The sequence below is a fragment of the Chelonia mydas genome, chromosome 5 (assembly GCF_015237465.2).
Source record: "Chelonia mydas isolate rCheMyd1 chromosome 5, rCheMyd1.pri.v2, whole genome shotgun sequence".
Taxonomy (NCBI): Eukaryota; Metazoa; Chordata; order Testudines; family Cheloniidae; genus Chelonia; species Chelonia mydas.
This window is the reverse complement of record NC_051245.2, coordinates 29675647-29689770: the sequence shown is the minus strand read 5'-3', so window position 1 is coordinate 29689770 and position 14124 is coordinate 29675647. Positions and strand designations below refer to the sequence as shown.

At 41.0% G+C, this 14124-nt stretch overlaps 1 protein-coding gene across 1 annotated transcript in view; it reads left to right on the top strand.

Annotated features, from left to right (window-relative positions):
- The window catches only part of PAIP1 (poly(A) binding protein interacting protein 1), a 45759-nt gene extending 43719 nt beyond the window's left edge, over nucleotides 1–2040 (top strand). Inside the window, exon 11 of the mRNA XM_007052823.4 lies at nucleotides 642–2040. Within this exon, the coding sequence (XP_007052885.4) occupies nucleotides 642–735 (94 nt within the window). The 3' untranslated portion in view covers nucleotides 736–2040. The remainder of the gene's footprint in view (nucleotides 1–641) is intronic.
- Nucleotides 2041–14124: the final 12084 nt, after the last annotated feature.

Here is a 14124-nt window from a genome sequence, read left to right as displayed (position 1 = left end):
GGGGCAGGGGGTTGGGGTGCAGGGGGGGTGCAGAGTGCAGGAGGGGCTCAGGGCAGGGGTTGGGGTGCAGGAGAGGTGCGGGGTGCAGCAGGAGGCTTAGGGCAGGGGGTTGGGGTGCAGGAGGGGTGCAGCAGGGAGTTGGTGCAGGAGGGGTTCAAGGTGCGGGCTCCGGCCTGGCGCTGCTTACCTGGAGCGGCTCCAGGGTGGCAGCAGCACACAGTGGGGCTCAGACAGGCTCTCTGCTTGCCCTGGCCCCGCGCCGCTCCCAGAAGCAGCCGGCACCATGTCCCTGCAGCCCCTGGGGGAGGGGGGCAGAGGGCTCCACATGCTGCCCCCGCCTCTGGGTACCTCCCCCGAAGCTCCCATTTGCCACGGTTCCCTGTTCCCGGCCAATGGGAGTTGGGGGGAGGGAGGGGCAGTGCCTGTACTGAATCTCATAAACTGAACAGACATGTCAAACCTCCAAGGATATCCTAGGTACTACAGGAAATAGTTTTGGTTATTCACTCTCCACTTTGTTACCAAACATTGTCCCAACATAGCAGTGTATTGTCTGGTGACCTTCACTTTTTTTCTTTTTCGTAAAAGAAAACAGTACAAATATAGCCTAACAGCAGATTTTTTAAAAAATTTTTTTGTAGGTACTTTGATGACATTGATGATGAGATGGATCCAGAAATTGAAGAAGCATATGAAAAATTCTGCTTAGAATCGGAACGTAAGAGAAAACAGTGAGATGTTATGCACAATATTAGCATAATAAAGCAGTTTAGGTATGATTAGTAAACAGGGGAAACCAAGAGAACTTGTCACATGTATACCAAATTAAGGATGTTGAGTTTCTCTGAGTATTAAAGTTATGCAATTTCCATTTTGTTAAACTGAATCTGCCAAAAATTGTAAACTTATGCCCTGTAACTTAAAATGTTGTGTATATATCATAGTTTATTTTATGTACAGTTAAATGAACAATGTTTTGGCTGCAATAAAATTGTTTTGAGAAGTATCACATGGAAATAAAATTTTACTAACTGGGAAATGTCCCATTTAAAATGCTAAATTTATCTTGGAAGAAATGAAAACCTTGAGTTAAAAATAAATTGCTCACTTATTTTAGTATACACTAGGATTGCCTCACCCTTTTTATCATACAGGAGTTTTCTGATATTACATATTTTTAGGTTAGGAAACTCAACTGCAGATGGGTAGATTTTTTTAAATGTGTATCACAATCATGAAAAAAGCTAGTTGTTTTTTTTTTCCAACGTATGTGGCAGTATTTGGGGTTCATTTCTGGAATAAACATTTTTAATATGTGACATCATTAATACGCAAGCACTGCTTTGGAAGCCAGGTGCTTTAAGGACACTTGTCTATTTTCAACTTTTACAAGCAGAAGCTTCTGCTAAATATTTTGCATTCTTCTACAAGAATACATTAATGTAACTAGGTTTTAGCCCATGCTCTACAACGTGTGCAGCTTTGAATCTATGTATTCTTGAATGTGATTAACATGATTAACATGTCTACCCTTCTGAGAGAGCCCCAGGACACTTCTTATTCCTCTAATTAATTTATACAATTTATTGTGTTGATTCTGTAGTTTGGTTTGTATCAATTTTTATATTTCAGATATATTAACAAATTCTGAAGTCAACTGCTGCTTGTCTCCAATCTAATAATTTGTTTTGTAGTTTTTCTGAAATACCCAAAGACAGTTCTTATTATTGCCTATAATTCAGTTGTAGTGGTTCATGCTATTTGGTATTGGATAGATGAAGTAGAACCCATTACCAGACTCAAAATGCATATGTTTCCAACTTCCCAAGAAGTAAGTAAAATAGCTTATGTAAAGAAAACACATGTTGTAAATATGCATGTAAATAGTTCTGTTAATATTGCACTGTAATACATTTGGTACAACAATTTGTGTCAGCTAATACTGTTAGCATTGACTACATTTTCTCGCTGTTTGTTTAGCATATTAGTTTAGATTAAGTTTTGAAAAATAAAATTTAACTAGCTTTGTTTCCTTTGGAATATTTTCATTGTGCTTTTCTTTTCCTGGTTTCAAAAAAAACAATTGATTAGAATTTTTTGTTTCCCCAGTTTATTTTAACAGTATCTGTGTACCCAGTGCCTAATGCTGAATCAACTTAATATCTCATATTCAAGCATTTATCAAATTATACTTTCAAGAAAGCAGCAAATTAACATTTTTTGATTACACAACTGGACTGAGAATTTTTTTCTGTAATACAGATTTGAAAAGCAAATTCATAAAAGGACAATACATATATACAAGTACAGTATTTGCATTTAAAAATGTCCATACACAATCTGGAATTTGTAGGTAAGAGTAAATTTCCCTTACAGATCTGTTCTGCACATTTTCAGGTACAAGTACATCACCATAGAAATAATATAACTAGATCCATCAAAGCAGTTTTCTTGAAAAGAACATTTCATCCAAAACCAATTTGTTTTAACACCTCTCCCCCAATTATTTTTTTAAATCAGACCTTTATCATGGTCTCAGTTTGGGGCAAATTGCACCTGTATTTTCCCCTTAATGGTCCAGCAAGGGTATCCACTCTCAGGCTTCCTGTTTCCCTGGCTGCTGCTGCCTCTCTTGGATGGAGACCTGTCTCTCTCTCCCTTCTGACCAGGGTATTCCCAGGCTGAACTGTTCCCTGCCTTCACTGAGTTATTCTCAACTAAAGATCGGCTGCCTGAGCAGGCTTCTCTGTCAAGAAAAGTTTAGTCCATTCTTTATACAGTTCAGGGGTCTTTGATCTGGAGTTTTCCAGGAAAAGGTAATCAATAGACAATGGGTTTTTCTCAAGGCGCAAGCTTCAAAAGGATGGACTCAGAGCTAGGTCATTGCATTCCCCTGTCCCCCAGTATCTCCTAGGAAATCCACTTCAACACATATTGTCCTAAAAAGTCCTTTGACATTCCTGATCCTTTTCAGAGATTGCATTAGTCAGTCTCCGAGAGACGTTACATACAATTCCACAATAACGCATACACAATTACATTTTTAATACAGGAAACCCTTTCAAGTGTTTATCTTATTTGTTATATCAGTCACAATAATAGTCTCTCACATGGGGAGAGTTAAAGTAAGTTTTAAACTGATTTTCCTGTTTTCTCTTGTCCCTGTCCCTGCTTCTGGATGTAAGCGGGAGGCTTCCAAGCTGAAGACTTCACTGGTAGAAACCAGCAGGCAGCTGAGCAGTGTTCCAGTTGCTAGCCTAACTCACTAACCAGTCTGTCAAAATTCCTGTCTGCTACTTTTTTTTTTTTTTTTTTTTTAAATAGGCCAGCTGGGGAGTGAGAACAAGGGGTAGCAGAGCCCCATCAATTAATTTTGGAGAATTCAAAACCTACCTATTTTCTTCAGAGGTTGGAGGAAGCTATGCAGTAGTGTTGCTTGGAAGACTTGTTTCTTTAGGACCACAATGAGTGGTGAAGGAAGGGCCTTTATCTTGAGCTGTCTGTTTCTATGTAAGTTTTATACCACATTCTTCACTATGTTGTTGTTTTATCCAGCAACAGCAATGTTTTCTTGGTCCCTGGCTGCTCTTCCAGCATGTGACTGTACAGTAGAAGAATCTGTTGCTGCCACTGCCACTAAAGAGTTGGCTCTAGAAAGCCACCCCAGCCACAGTCACTGATTCTCTAGAGCTGCTGGTCAAGACTCTTGAGCACCTGACATTGGCTCTGTTTTCTGGCTCTCCTCCCCACTCCTCAGTGTCTGTATATGTGTATGACTTTCTCTCTCTAGCTTCCACAATCAGATGTTGCTTATTCTCCTGGTTTGGCTCTTCTATGTCACATTTCTTTCATGTTTGTGTGTAACTGCAGTAGGTTGGTGGCTGAGATCTAGATGCCTATTGGTAGAGTCTTCCCATGTCGGTATTTATATGGTTAATCCTCCCGTGCTCTATCCATAGAGACCCTACTTGGAAGAAGCCAATTATAGAGAGCCTACCTAATGTGCCTCTCCTTGAGGTCCACATATTTCCTAAGAAGGATTCCTGAAAGAATGAAACAGCTACTCAGGAGTCGAACAGGTGGTAACAAATATCAAGTGACTTGCAGTCAAATTGGGAGACTTAACAATCTGTAAAGGGTATTTTAATTTAACGGTCCCCTGTCCTGCTCACTGGGACACTGCCTGCAGTCTTTTGCTGATAAGGTCACTAAGCCGCTCCACAGCCACTGCTTACACAAGCAGGAAGTGGAAATTGGTAAATAATTTTGTTTAAAAGTACTTGGAAAAATTGGTTTCATTCCTAAATGCCAGATCTAAATTTTAAGACCATATTTTACAAGATTTATATGAATGATTCTTTGTATGTGAGGGAGGCATGTCCAGAATTATGGATTTGATACTATAAATGATGTGATTATTTATATTACAAATAAATAATCCCTATCAGGGATTAAGGCTTCAGTGCACTGGGCACTGTAGAAATATAAAATAAAAAGATAGTCCTTACCCCCAGAGAGCTAATACTCTTGACTCTTTATTTTACAAATCTCAGTAGGTGGACAAAATAGGTGTGTGAGAGGAGGAAGGGGGCATGAGGTAACAATGAAAATGAGCATATTTTGTATAGAATGCAGTAGTCATAAATGATCACCTGTCTAGCTCCTATCAGCTGGCAGTGCTTTTGTAGGCATGGTGTCTCTTGGGAAACAAAAGGTGGTGAAGAAGCAGATAATGGCATTCAGGGGGTGGAGGGGAACTTGAGGAAAATATATTCAGTATTTTCAGCACTTGCACTTGAAAATGAATGAAGTCTAACAGCCCAGAGAGTCCCGGCTCCAGCATGGTTCGTTCCCAGAGCTGCTGCTGCAATGCAGGGACCTTTCAGCACTGAAGCCCTGATTCTAGTTGTATTGCTAGCTCCAGCCTGGCTGTGCCAGCACTGGTACACATTGCTCCTGGAAATGTCTATTGCAACTCTGGTCACCCTACCACTCATCCCGGACCTGATCACGGCTGCCTCCGGCATCCGGACCTCAAGTCGCTCCACTTCACAGCGTGGAAGCTCCATGGTTGAACGCAGTGGAGCTGTCCTGTTCTGATCAAGTCAGGCAGGTTCTCCTTGGCAGTAGGAAACCCTCCACAAGGGCAACGTACCTTGCCAAGTGGAAGAGGATCTCCATCTGGTCAGAGCAGCACCATCAGTCTCCAACGCTTGCTTTGGTGCCGTTTATACTGGACTACCTCCTCCATCTTAAACAACAGGAACTATCCATCTCGTTGATAAGGATTCACTTGGCTGCCATCTCCGCTTTCCATCCGGGCGCAGATGGCTACTCAGTCTTCGCGAATCCAATGGTCAGCCGTTTCCTTAAAGGTCTTTACAGACTACACCAGCAAGTACGACAGCCTATCCCGGCTTGGGACCTTAATCTGGTCCTTTCCAGACTTAGGGGCCCACCATTTGAGCCACTGGCGACGTGCTCCCTGCTTTATCTCTCACAGAAGATGGCGTTTCTGGTGGCAATAACCTCAGCTAGCTCAGTCGGAGCTCAGGGCCCTTACATCAAAGCCCCCTTACACCGTATTCCATAAGGACAAGGTTCAGCTCAGACCTCACCTGGCTTTTTTCCCTAAGGTTGTCTCCCAGTTTCACATCAACCAAGACATCTTCCTCCCAGTATTCTATCCTAAGCCGCGTTCCAGTGGCAGGGAGGAGAGGCTTCACTCATTAGATGTCCGCAGGGCGCTAGCCTTCGATATTGAGAGAACTAAGCTATTCCGAAAGTCCGTCCAGTTATTCGCAGTGGTGGCCGATAGAATGAAAGGCCTCCCTGTCTCATCGCAGCGTATCTCATCGTGGATCACATTATGCATTCGGTAGTGCTATGACTTGGCAAAGGTGCCCGCTCCGCCGATCACCGTGCAATCCACCAGGGCTCAGGCCTCCTCAGCTGCGTTCTGGACACAGGTCCCCACACAGGAAATCTGCAGGGCAGCAACGTGGTCCTTGATATACACACTTTCACCAGGCACTGTGCGATCACTCAACAGGCCAGAGACGACACAGCCTTCAGATGAGCTGTGCTCCAATCAGTGGATGACTCCAACCCCACCTCCTGAACTTTGGCTTGTGAGTCACCTCATTGGAATGGACATGAACAAGCCCTCGAAGAAGAAAAATCGATTACTCACCTTCTCGTGACTGTTGTTCTTCGAGATGTGGTGATCATGTCCATTCCAATACCCACCTGTCCTACCCCTCTGTCGGAGCAGCTGGCAAGAAGGAACTGAGGGGGTGGGAGGTTAGCAGGGCCCTATATTGGGCGCCATGAAGGCGTGACCCCAGGGGGCGCCCAGGCCGACTCTATGGACGCTGCTAAGGGAAGAATCTTCCGGCTGGCATGCACGCAGCACATGCACCCCTGATTGGAATGGACATGAACAACACATCTCGAAGAACAACAGTTACAAGAAGGTGAGTAACCATTTTATCTCCTCTGTATTATGCATCATTCGGTTTCACCCAGTTACCCCTGTATTGAGCACAGTAACTTGTTTGGATAAAGCAGACCTTACAAAAAAAGCATCCAGTCTTGATTTGAAGACAGCAAGAAATGCAGTATCCACTATTTTCCTTGGTAGTCTATTCCCATGGTTAATCACACCCATTCTTAAAAATTTGTTCCTTACTTCTAATTTGAATTTGTCTGGCTTCAGCTTCCAGTCATCCACCGGATGCCAATTTCTTGTGATGCCTTTCTCTGCTAGATTAAAAAAGCCCTGTAGTACCCAGTATTTTCTCCCTGTGAAGGTACCTATATACTGTAATCAAGTCACCTCTCAATCTTTTTTGATAAACTAAACAGGCTCTTTAAGTCTCTTAGTGTAAAGAATTTTCTCCAGCCCTTGAATCATTTTTGTGGCTCTTCTGCACCCTCTCCATTTTTTTAGCATCCTTTTTAAAATGTGGACCCCAGAACTGTACATAGTAATTTAGTATGTCTTGCCATGGCATTGTACAGAGGTAAAATCGCATCCCTACTACTCTACTGCTCCTGTTTCTGCAACAAACGATACACTAGCCCCTTTTGTGACAGCACACACCAAGTGCTTATGTTCAGTTGCTTCTCCACTATAACCCTTATTTCTTTTTTCAGAGTCACTGCTTTCCAGGATAAAGACCCTCATTCTATAAGTATGGCCTGCGTTCCTTGTTCCTAGATATAGAACTTTGCATTTGGCTTTGCATTTTGTTTGAATAGATTCAGAGTACCAATCAGTCCACATCCCTCTGTACAACTGTCATGTCTTCATAATTTACCATTCAGCTAATTTTTGTTTCATCTACAAATTTTATCAGCAGTGATTTTATATTTACTTCCAGATCATTTTATGAAAATGTTGAATAGCATCTGGCCTCATACCAGCCCCTGCAGAAATCCACTAGAAATGCCCCCTATTCGATGATGATTCCCCATTGACTGCTATTTTTTGAGCTGTTACCCAATTCTTAATCCTTTTAACATGTGCTTTACTGATATTGTATACAGCTATTTTTTTTTAAAAATCAGAATGTTGTGTGGGTACTAAGTCAAATGCTTTGCAAATATCTAAGTACATTACAAGTTTGGTAACTGCAGAGAAGTAATCTCATCAACTAATGAAACTGGGTTTTTTGACAAGACCTGCTTTCCAGGTTGAACGGCATTAGTTATATTCATGACCTTTACTTCTCTAGTAGTTGAATCTCTTTTCAGCTTTTCTATTATTTTGCCCAAGATTGGTGTCAGGCTAGCCAGTTTATAGGTACCCAAATCATCCCACTTGCCTTTTGTAGAATATTGGCACAATATTAGCATGCTTACAGTCTTCTGGAATTTCCCTGGTATTCCAAGATTTATTAAAAATAACGTAAGTGGTCCAGAGCTCTTCTCAACCATCTCTTTTAGGACTCTTGGGTGCAAGTTATCCGGGCCTTCTGCTTTAAAAATCTTTATCCCTGGTAGATGTTAACATCCTCTTCAGTTACTAATGAACCAGGAAGTACTTCATCTTCATATGCTACAAGTTCATCATCCTACATCCTTTAAAATACAGAACAAAAAAACTAGGGCTGTCAAGCGATTAAAACAATTAATCGTGCTGTTAATAATAGTATACCATATATTTAAATATGTTTGGATGTTTTCTACATTTTCAAATGTGTTGATTACAGTTACAACACAGAACACAAAGTGTATAGTGCTCACTTTATATTTATTTTTAATTACAAAGATTTGCATTGTAAAAAGCAAAATAAATAGTATTTTTCAATTCACCTAATACAAGTACTGTACTGTGGTCTCTTTATCATGAAAGTTGAACTTACAAATGTAGAATTATGTACAAAAAATAACTGCATTTAAAAATGAAACAATGGAAAAACCTACAAGTCCACTTAGTCCTACGTCAGCCAATTGCTCAGACAAACAAGTTTGGTTACAATTTGCAGGAGATAATGGTGCCTGATTCTTGTTTACAATGTCACCTGAAAGTGAGAATGGGTGTGTGACGGGTTGGATCACAGAAAACCCCTTGGGAACTGCCAACTGATGTGCTGAGACTACCTCTGAGCCCATTTTCACTGGCGGCTTGGGATTTCAGTGCCATGCCTGGTTTGAGCCGGACACTCTAGCCTACTACAAACAGACCCAGGTCTGAACAACATCCCCCAAACGCTGCAGGCTTACCTGAAAACAGCTTAAGAAGTGTTCCTGTCTTCAACACTCAGATGCCCAGCTCCCAATGGGGTCCAAACCCCAAATAAATCCATTTTACCCTGTATAAAGCTTATACAGGGTAAACTCATAAATTGTTCGCCCTCTATAACACTGATAGAGTGATATGCACAGCTGTTTTCCCCCTCTCTCCGATATTATTCATTAACCCAAAGTATGTATTAAGTAAAAAGTGATTTTATTAAATACAAAAAGTAGGTTTAAGTGGTTCCAAGTAATAACAGACAGAACAAAGTGAATTACCAAGCAAAATAAAATAAAACATGCAAGTCTAAACCAAATACAGTAAGAAAGTAATTACAGATGAAATTTCACCCTCAGAGATGTTCCAGTAAGCTTCTTTTACAGACTAGTCTCCTTCTAGTCTAGGTCCAGCAATCACTCACACCCATGTGGTTACTGTCCTTTGTTCCAGTTTCTTTCAGGTATCCTTTAGGGGTGGAGAGGCTACCTCTTGAGCGAGACCAAATGGAGGGGTCTCCCAGGGGCTTAAATAGACTTTCTCTTGTGGGTGGAGACCCCCTCCTCTCTCCTATGCCGAATCCAGCTGCAAGCTGGAGTTTTGGAGTCACATGGGCAAGTCACATGTCCATGCATGACTCAGAACTTTACAGGTGGCAGCCATTGCTCACATGCTACCTTGAAAGTCCCCAGGTAGACTTCTTATGTGTACTGAAGTCTTCCAAGGTTCCATTGTCTGTTAAGTGTTTCTTGACTGGGTACTTAACTCACAAATTCTTTTCTTAAGAAGCTGACCAAATGCCTTACTAAGGCTACTTAAAATCAAACAAGTACACAGCCAATATTCATAACTTTGAATACAAAAATTATACATGCATACAAATAGGATGAATAGATTCAGTAGATCATAACCTTTACAGATATGTTACATGGCATATATAGCATAAAACATATTCCAGTTATGTCATATATACATTCATAAGCATATTTCCATAAAGCATTATGGGGTGTAACATCACAGGGTGTTTGCATGGCACTGTTGTAGCCTGCGTCACAAGATATTTACGTGCCAGATCCGCTAAAGATTCATATGTCTCTTCATGCTTCAACCACCATTCCAGAGGTCATGCATCCATGCTGATGACAGGTTCTGCTCAATAACGATCCAAAGCAGAGCGGACCGACAAATGTTCATTTTCATCATCTGAGACAGATGCCACCAGCAGAAGGTTAATTTTCTTTTTTGGTGGTTCGGGTTCTGTAGTTTCCCTATCAAAGCGTTGCTCTTTTAAGACTTCTGAAAGCATTCCACACCTCGTCCCTCTCAGATTTTGGATGGCACTTCAGATTCTTAAACCTTAGGTCAAATGCTGTAGATATCTTTAGAAATCTCACATTGGTACCTTCTTTGCATTTTGTCAAATCTGCTGTGAAAGTGTTCTTAAAACGAACATGTGCTGGGTCATCACCCGAGACTGCTATAACATGAAATATATGGCAGAAGGCGGGTAAAACAGAATAGGAAATATATAATTCTCCCCCAAGGAATTCAGTCCCAAATTGAATTAGTGCTTTTTTTTTTTTTAACGAGCATCATGAGCATGGAAGCATGTCCTCTGCAGTGGTGACCAAAGCATGAAGGGGCATACAAATGTTTAGCATATCTGGCATGTAAATCTCTTGCAATGCCAGATACACAAGTGCCACGCAAATGCCTGTTCTCACTTTCTGGTGACACTGTAAATAAGAAGCAGGCAGCAGTACCTCCCATAAATAACAAACCTGTTCGTCTTAGCGATTGGCTGAACAAGAAGTAGGACTGAGTGTACTTGTAGGCTCTAAACTTTTACATTGTTTTGTTTTTGAGTGCAGTTATGTAACAAAAAATATCTACATTTGTAAGTTACATTTTCACAATAAAGAGATTGCACCACAGTACTTGTCTGAGGTGAACTGAAAAATACTATTTCTTTTATCATTTTTAAAGTGCAAATATTTGTAATAAAAAATATCAAGTGAGCACTACACTTTGCATTCTGTGTTGTAATAGAAATCAGTATATTTGAAAATGTAGAAAAACATCCAAAAATATTTAATAAATTTCAATTGGTATTCTATTGTTTTTAACAGTTCAATTAATCGCGATTAATTTTTGAGTAATCATGTGAGCTAACTGCGATTAATCAACAGCCCTAATAAAAACGTATTGAACATGTTTACCTTTTCAGTATCATTATTAACAATTTTACCATCTCCACTTAGTAAGGGACCGATACATTTTTTTGTTTGGTTGGGGGTTTTGTTGTTTGTTTGTTCCTAATGTACTTACACTATTTTATTGTGCTTAGATCAGCCAGACATTCTCTCCCCCCAACATCTTTAGCTTCCCCTATCATTTTTTATGTCATAACTTCCAGTTTATATTAGATTGTATTCTAATTCTAATTCTATTCTTCTGTTTTTCATTTGTAATATACAGTAATGCTTTTTTGTTTCTAATTGCTGCCTTCTGAACGAGCATGGGCTTTTAGCCAGAGTTGCCCTTGATTATGGAATTGTAGGTTTGGAGCCTTCTCATAAACTCTTCTTTAAGAACTCCCAATTTTCATTCGCAATTTTTCTGTCTACATTTTTTTTCTTCCAATCAATTTGACTCATAATTTTTCCTAGGTTTCAGAAATTAGCTTTTTGAAGCATCAGGATATATATGTTACTCCTTGTGACTTTCTTCAGTTTGGCCATATTCCGAGTAATCTGGTCATGATCATTAGTCCCTATATATATCTATATCTATCTATACGTGTATGTATGTATGTATAAGTTTTAGAAACTAAGAATATTTTACTACTGGGTGCATGAAACCTCTTGTATATGTCTCCCAAATTGAAATTTTGTCCATAATGGCACAATTTTGCTTTCTACACATTAGACGGGTGCTTAAGAAATAACTCCCCCTATTTGCTGATTTGATTTGCAGGTCTGTAACTGATCCAGAAACTAAGGTTTCCCCCTCCCAACCTTAGCAACCCCGGTGATGTGTCACTCCTTCCTTAGATATTTTTAAGGTCAGGCTTGACAAAGCCATGGCTGGGATGATTTAGTTGGCGATTGGTCCTGCTTTGAGCAGGGGGCTGGACTAGATGACCTCCTGAGGTCCCTTCTAACCCTGATATTCTATGATCTAGCCATGATTTAAAATCATGGAAATAGAGATAAATTCAAGAAAGATATTGATAAATTGGACAGGGTTAAGAGAAGAGCCACAAGAATGATTAAAGGATTAGACAACAAGTCTTATAGTGATAGATTCAAGCTCAATCTATTTACTTTAACAAAGCAAAGGTTAAGTGGAGACTTGATTACAATCTATAAGTACCTGTATTGGGAACAAATATTTAATAGTGGGCTCTTAAGTCTAGCAGAGGAAGATATCCTGATCCTGGAATTTGAAACTAGACAAATTCAACTGGAAATAAGGTGTAAATTTTTAATGGTGAGAGTAGTTAACCATTGGAATGATTTATCAAGGGTGGTGGTGAATTTTATATCACTGACTACATTAAAATCAAGCTTGGTTTTTTTTTTTTAAATATGCTAGAGAAAATATTTTGGGAAAGTTCTAGGGCCTGTGCTACACAGGTCAGACTAGATTATCACAATGTGGTCCCTTCTGGGCTTAGAATCTATGACTAAAAGATGGTTCTGTAATTCCTCCTGTAACTATTGTGATGGTTAGTTATCATCCAATCCCTAGCAGAGACCTAGAGAACATGTTGATCACTGTCAATATTGCCAATCATGAGTGCTCAAAAATCAGGCTGCCCAAAATAATACGCTTTAAAAATCATGATTTTTAAATATATATATATATAGTTTTTACTTGTATTCTGTTTTTTAACACTCAGATCATATTTTTAAGCTTTCCTGTGCAACCATGAGGGATAGAAGATTATTATTTTATAAAATAATGAAATCCTATAGTCACATGCCTTCAGGAGCTGGGGCTGTAAGAAATACACTGAATATTAGAATAATGCAGTGACATCACATCCATTACTGAAAAGCTGATGTGGAAACTGGTTCAGTTCATGTATCCCCAGTAATTTCTTTTATTTCAGAAATGCAGAATTAGCACAATTGTTTGCATAGGTTAGGCAGTGGTTGAAAGCCTGCCATTTCAGTTTTCTCTTTTGACATTTCTGCAGTGACAGCTTCTATTATTGTGCACTCTTTAAAACTATTTTGATTAGTTCACAGTAACCTATCACCAGATCTCCATATCCATCGCATATATGTAAAACAGCCAGACCATGAAAACTAGTTTTAGGAATGGTATTTCTACCAATGGGTGGACTAGGTACAGTATCATTATAGGTTTCAGAGTAACAGCCGTGTTAGTCTGTATTCACAAAAAGAAAAGGAGTACTTGTGGCACCTTAGAGACTAACCAATTTATTTGAGCATGAGCTTTCGTGAGCTACAGCTCACTTCATCGGATGCATACTGTGGAAACTGCAGAAGACATTATATACCATATATATATATATATATATACCATATATATAATGTCTTCTGCAGTTTCCACAGTGTGCATCCGATGAAGTGAGCTGTAGCTCACAAAAGCTCATGCTCAAATAAATTGGTTAGTCTCTAAGGTGCCACAAGTACTCCTTTTCTAGTATCATTATACACAGACATGTCACATGCTGATGTCTTCAAGATCAGTGTGTTCTTACATGGGTAAAGAGCCTTATGGGGTGTCCACTGTCGACCAGGGGTGTGATAGTATAAGAGCGGTAGGGTGAGCAAAGAGATGTAGGACCCTCAAACCTCTGCATTTTCACTGCAACCAGGTTCAGGGGCAGCGAGTTATATACAGTCATGGTGCCCAGGCTCCAGCAATATTCAGGGCCTGGGGGCCCAGCTCCACCAATGTTTGGGGCCGGGGCCCAGCTCCACCAACGTTTGGGGCCGGGTCTCTCCCCCAGCCCTGCCTGCTTTCCCCCGCACCTTCCCCGAATGTCCCCCAGCCCCCACTCATCTCCCCTGCCTTCGGTGCCCGCTCTGCGGGCTCCCTGCATCAACTGCTGATGCAGGGTCCTAGTGCCCCCCCATTCACTAATGGCAGGGCAGGCTGCCATTACGCTGCCCCTAGCCCTGAGCCTCTCCAATGCCCCAAACCCCTCAACCCCAGCCCCAGACAGAGCCCTCATCCTCCCACACCCCAATCCTCTGCCCTAGCCCTGAGCCCCTCCCACACCCCAAACCTCTCATCCTCAGCCCTCACCCTTGCACCCCTCCACCCCCAAACTCCCTCCCAGAGCCTGCACCCCCTCACTCCCTCCTGCACCCCCTCCCCCACCCAAACTCCCTCCCAGAGCCTGC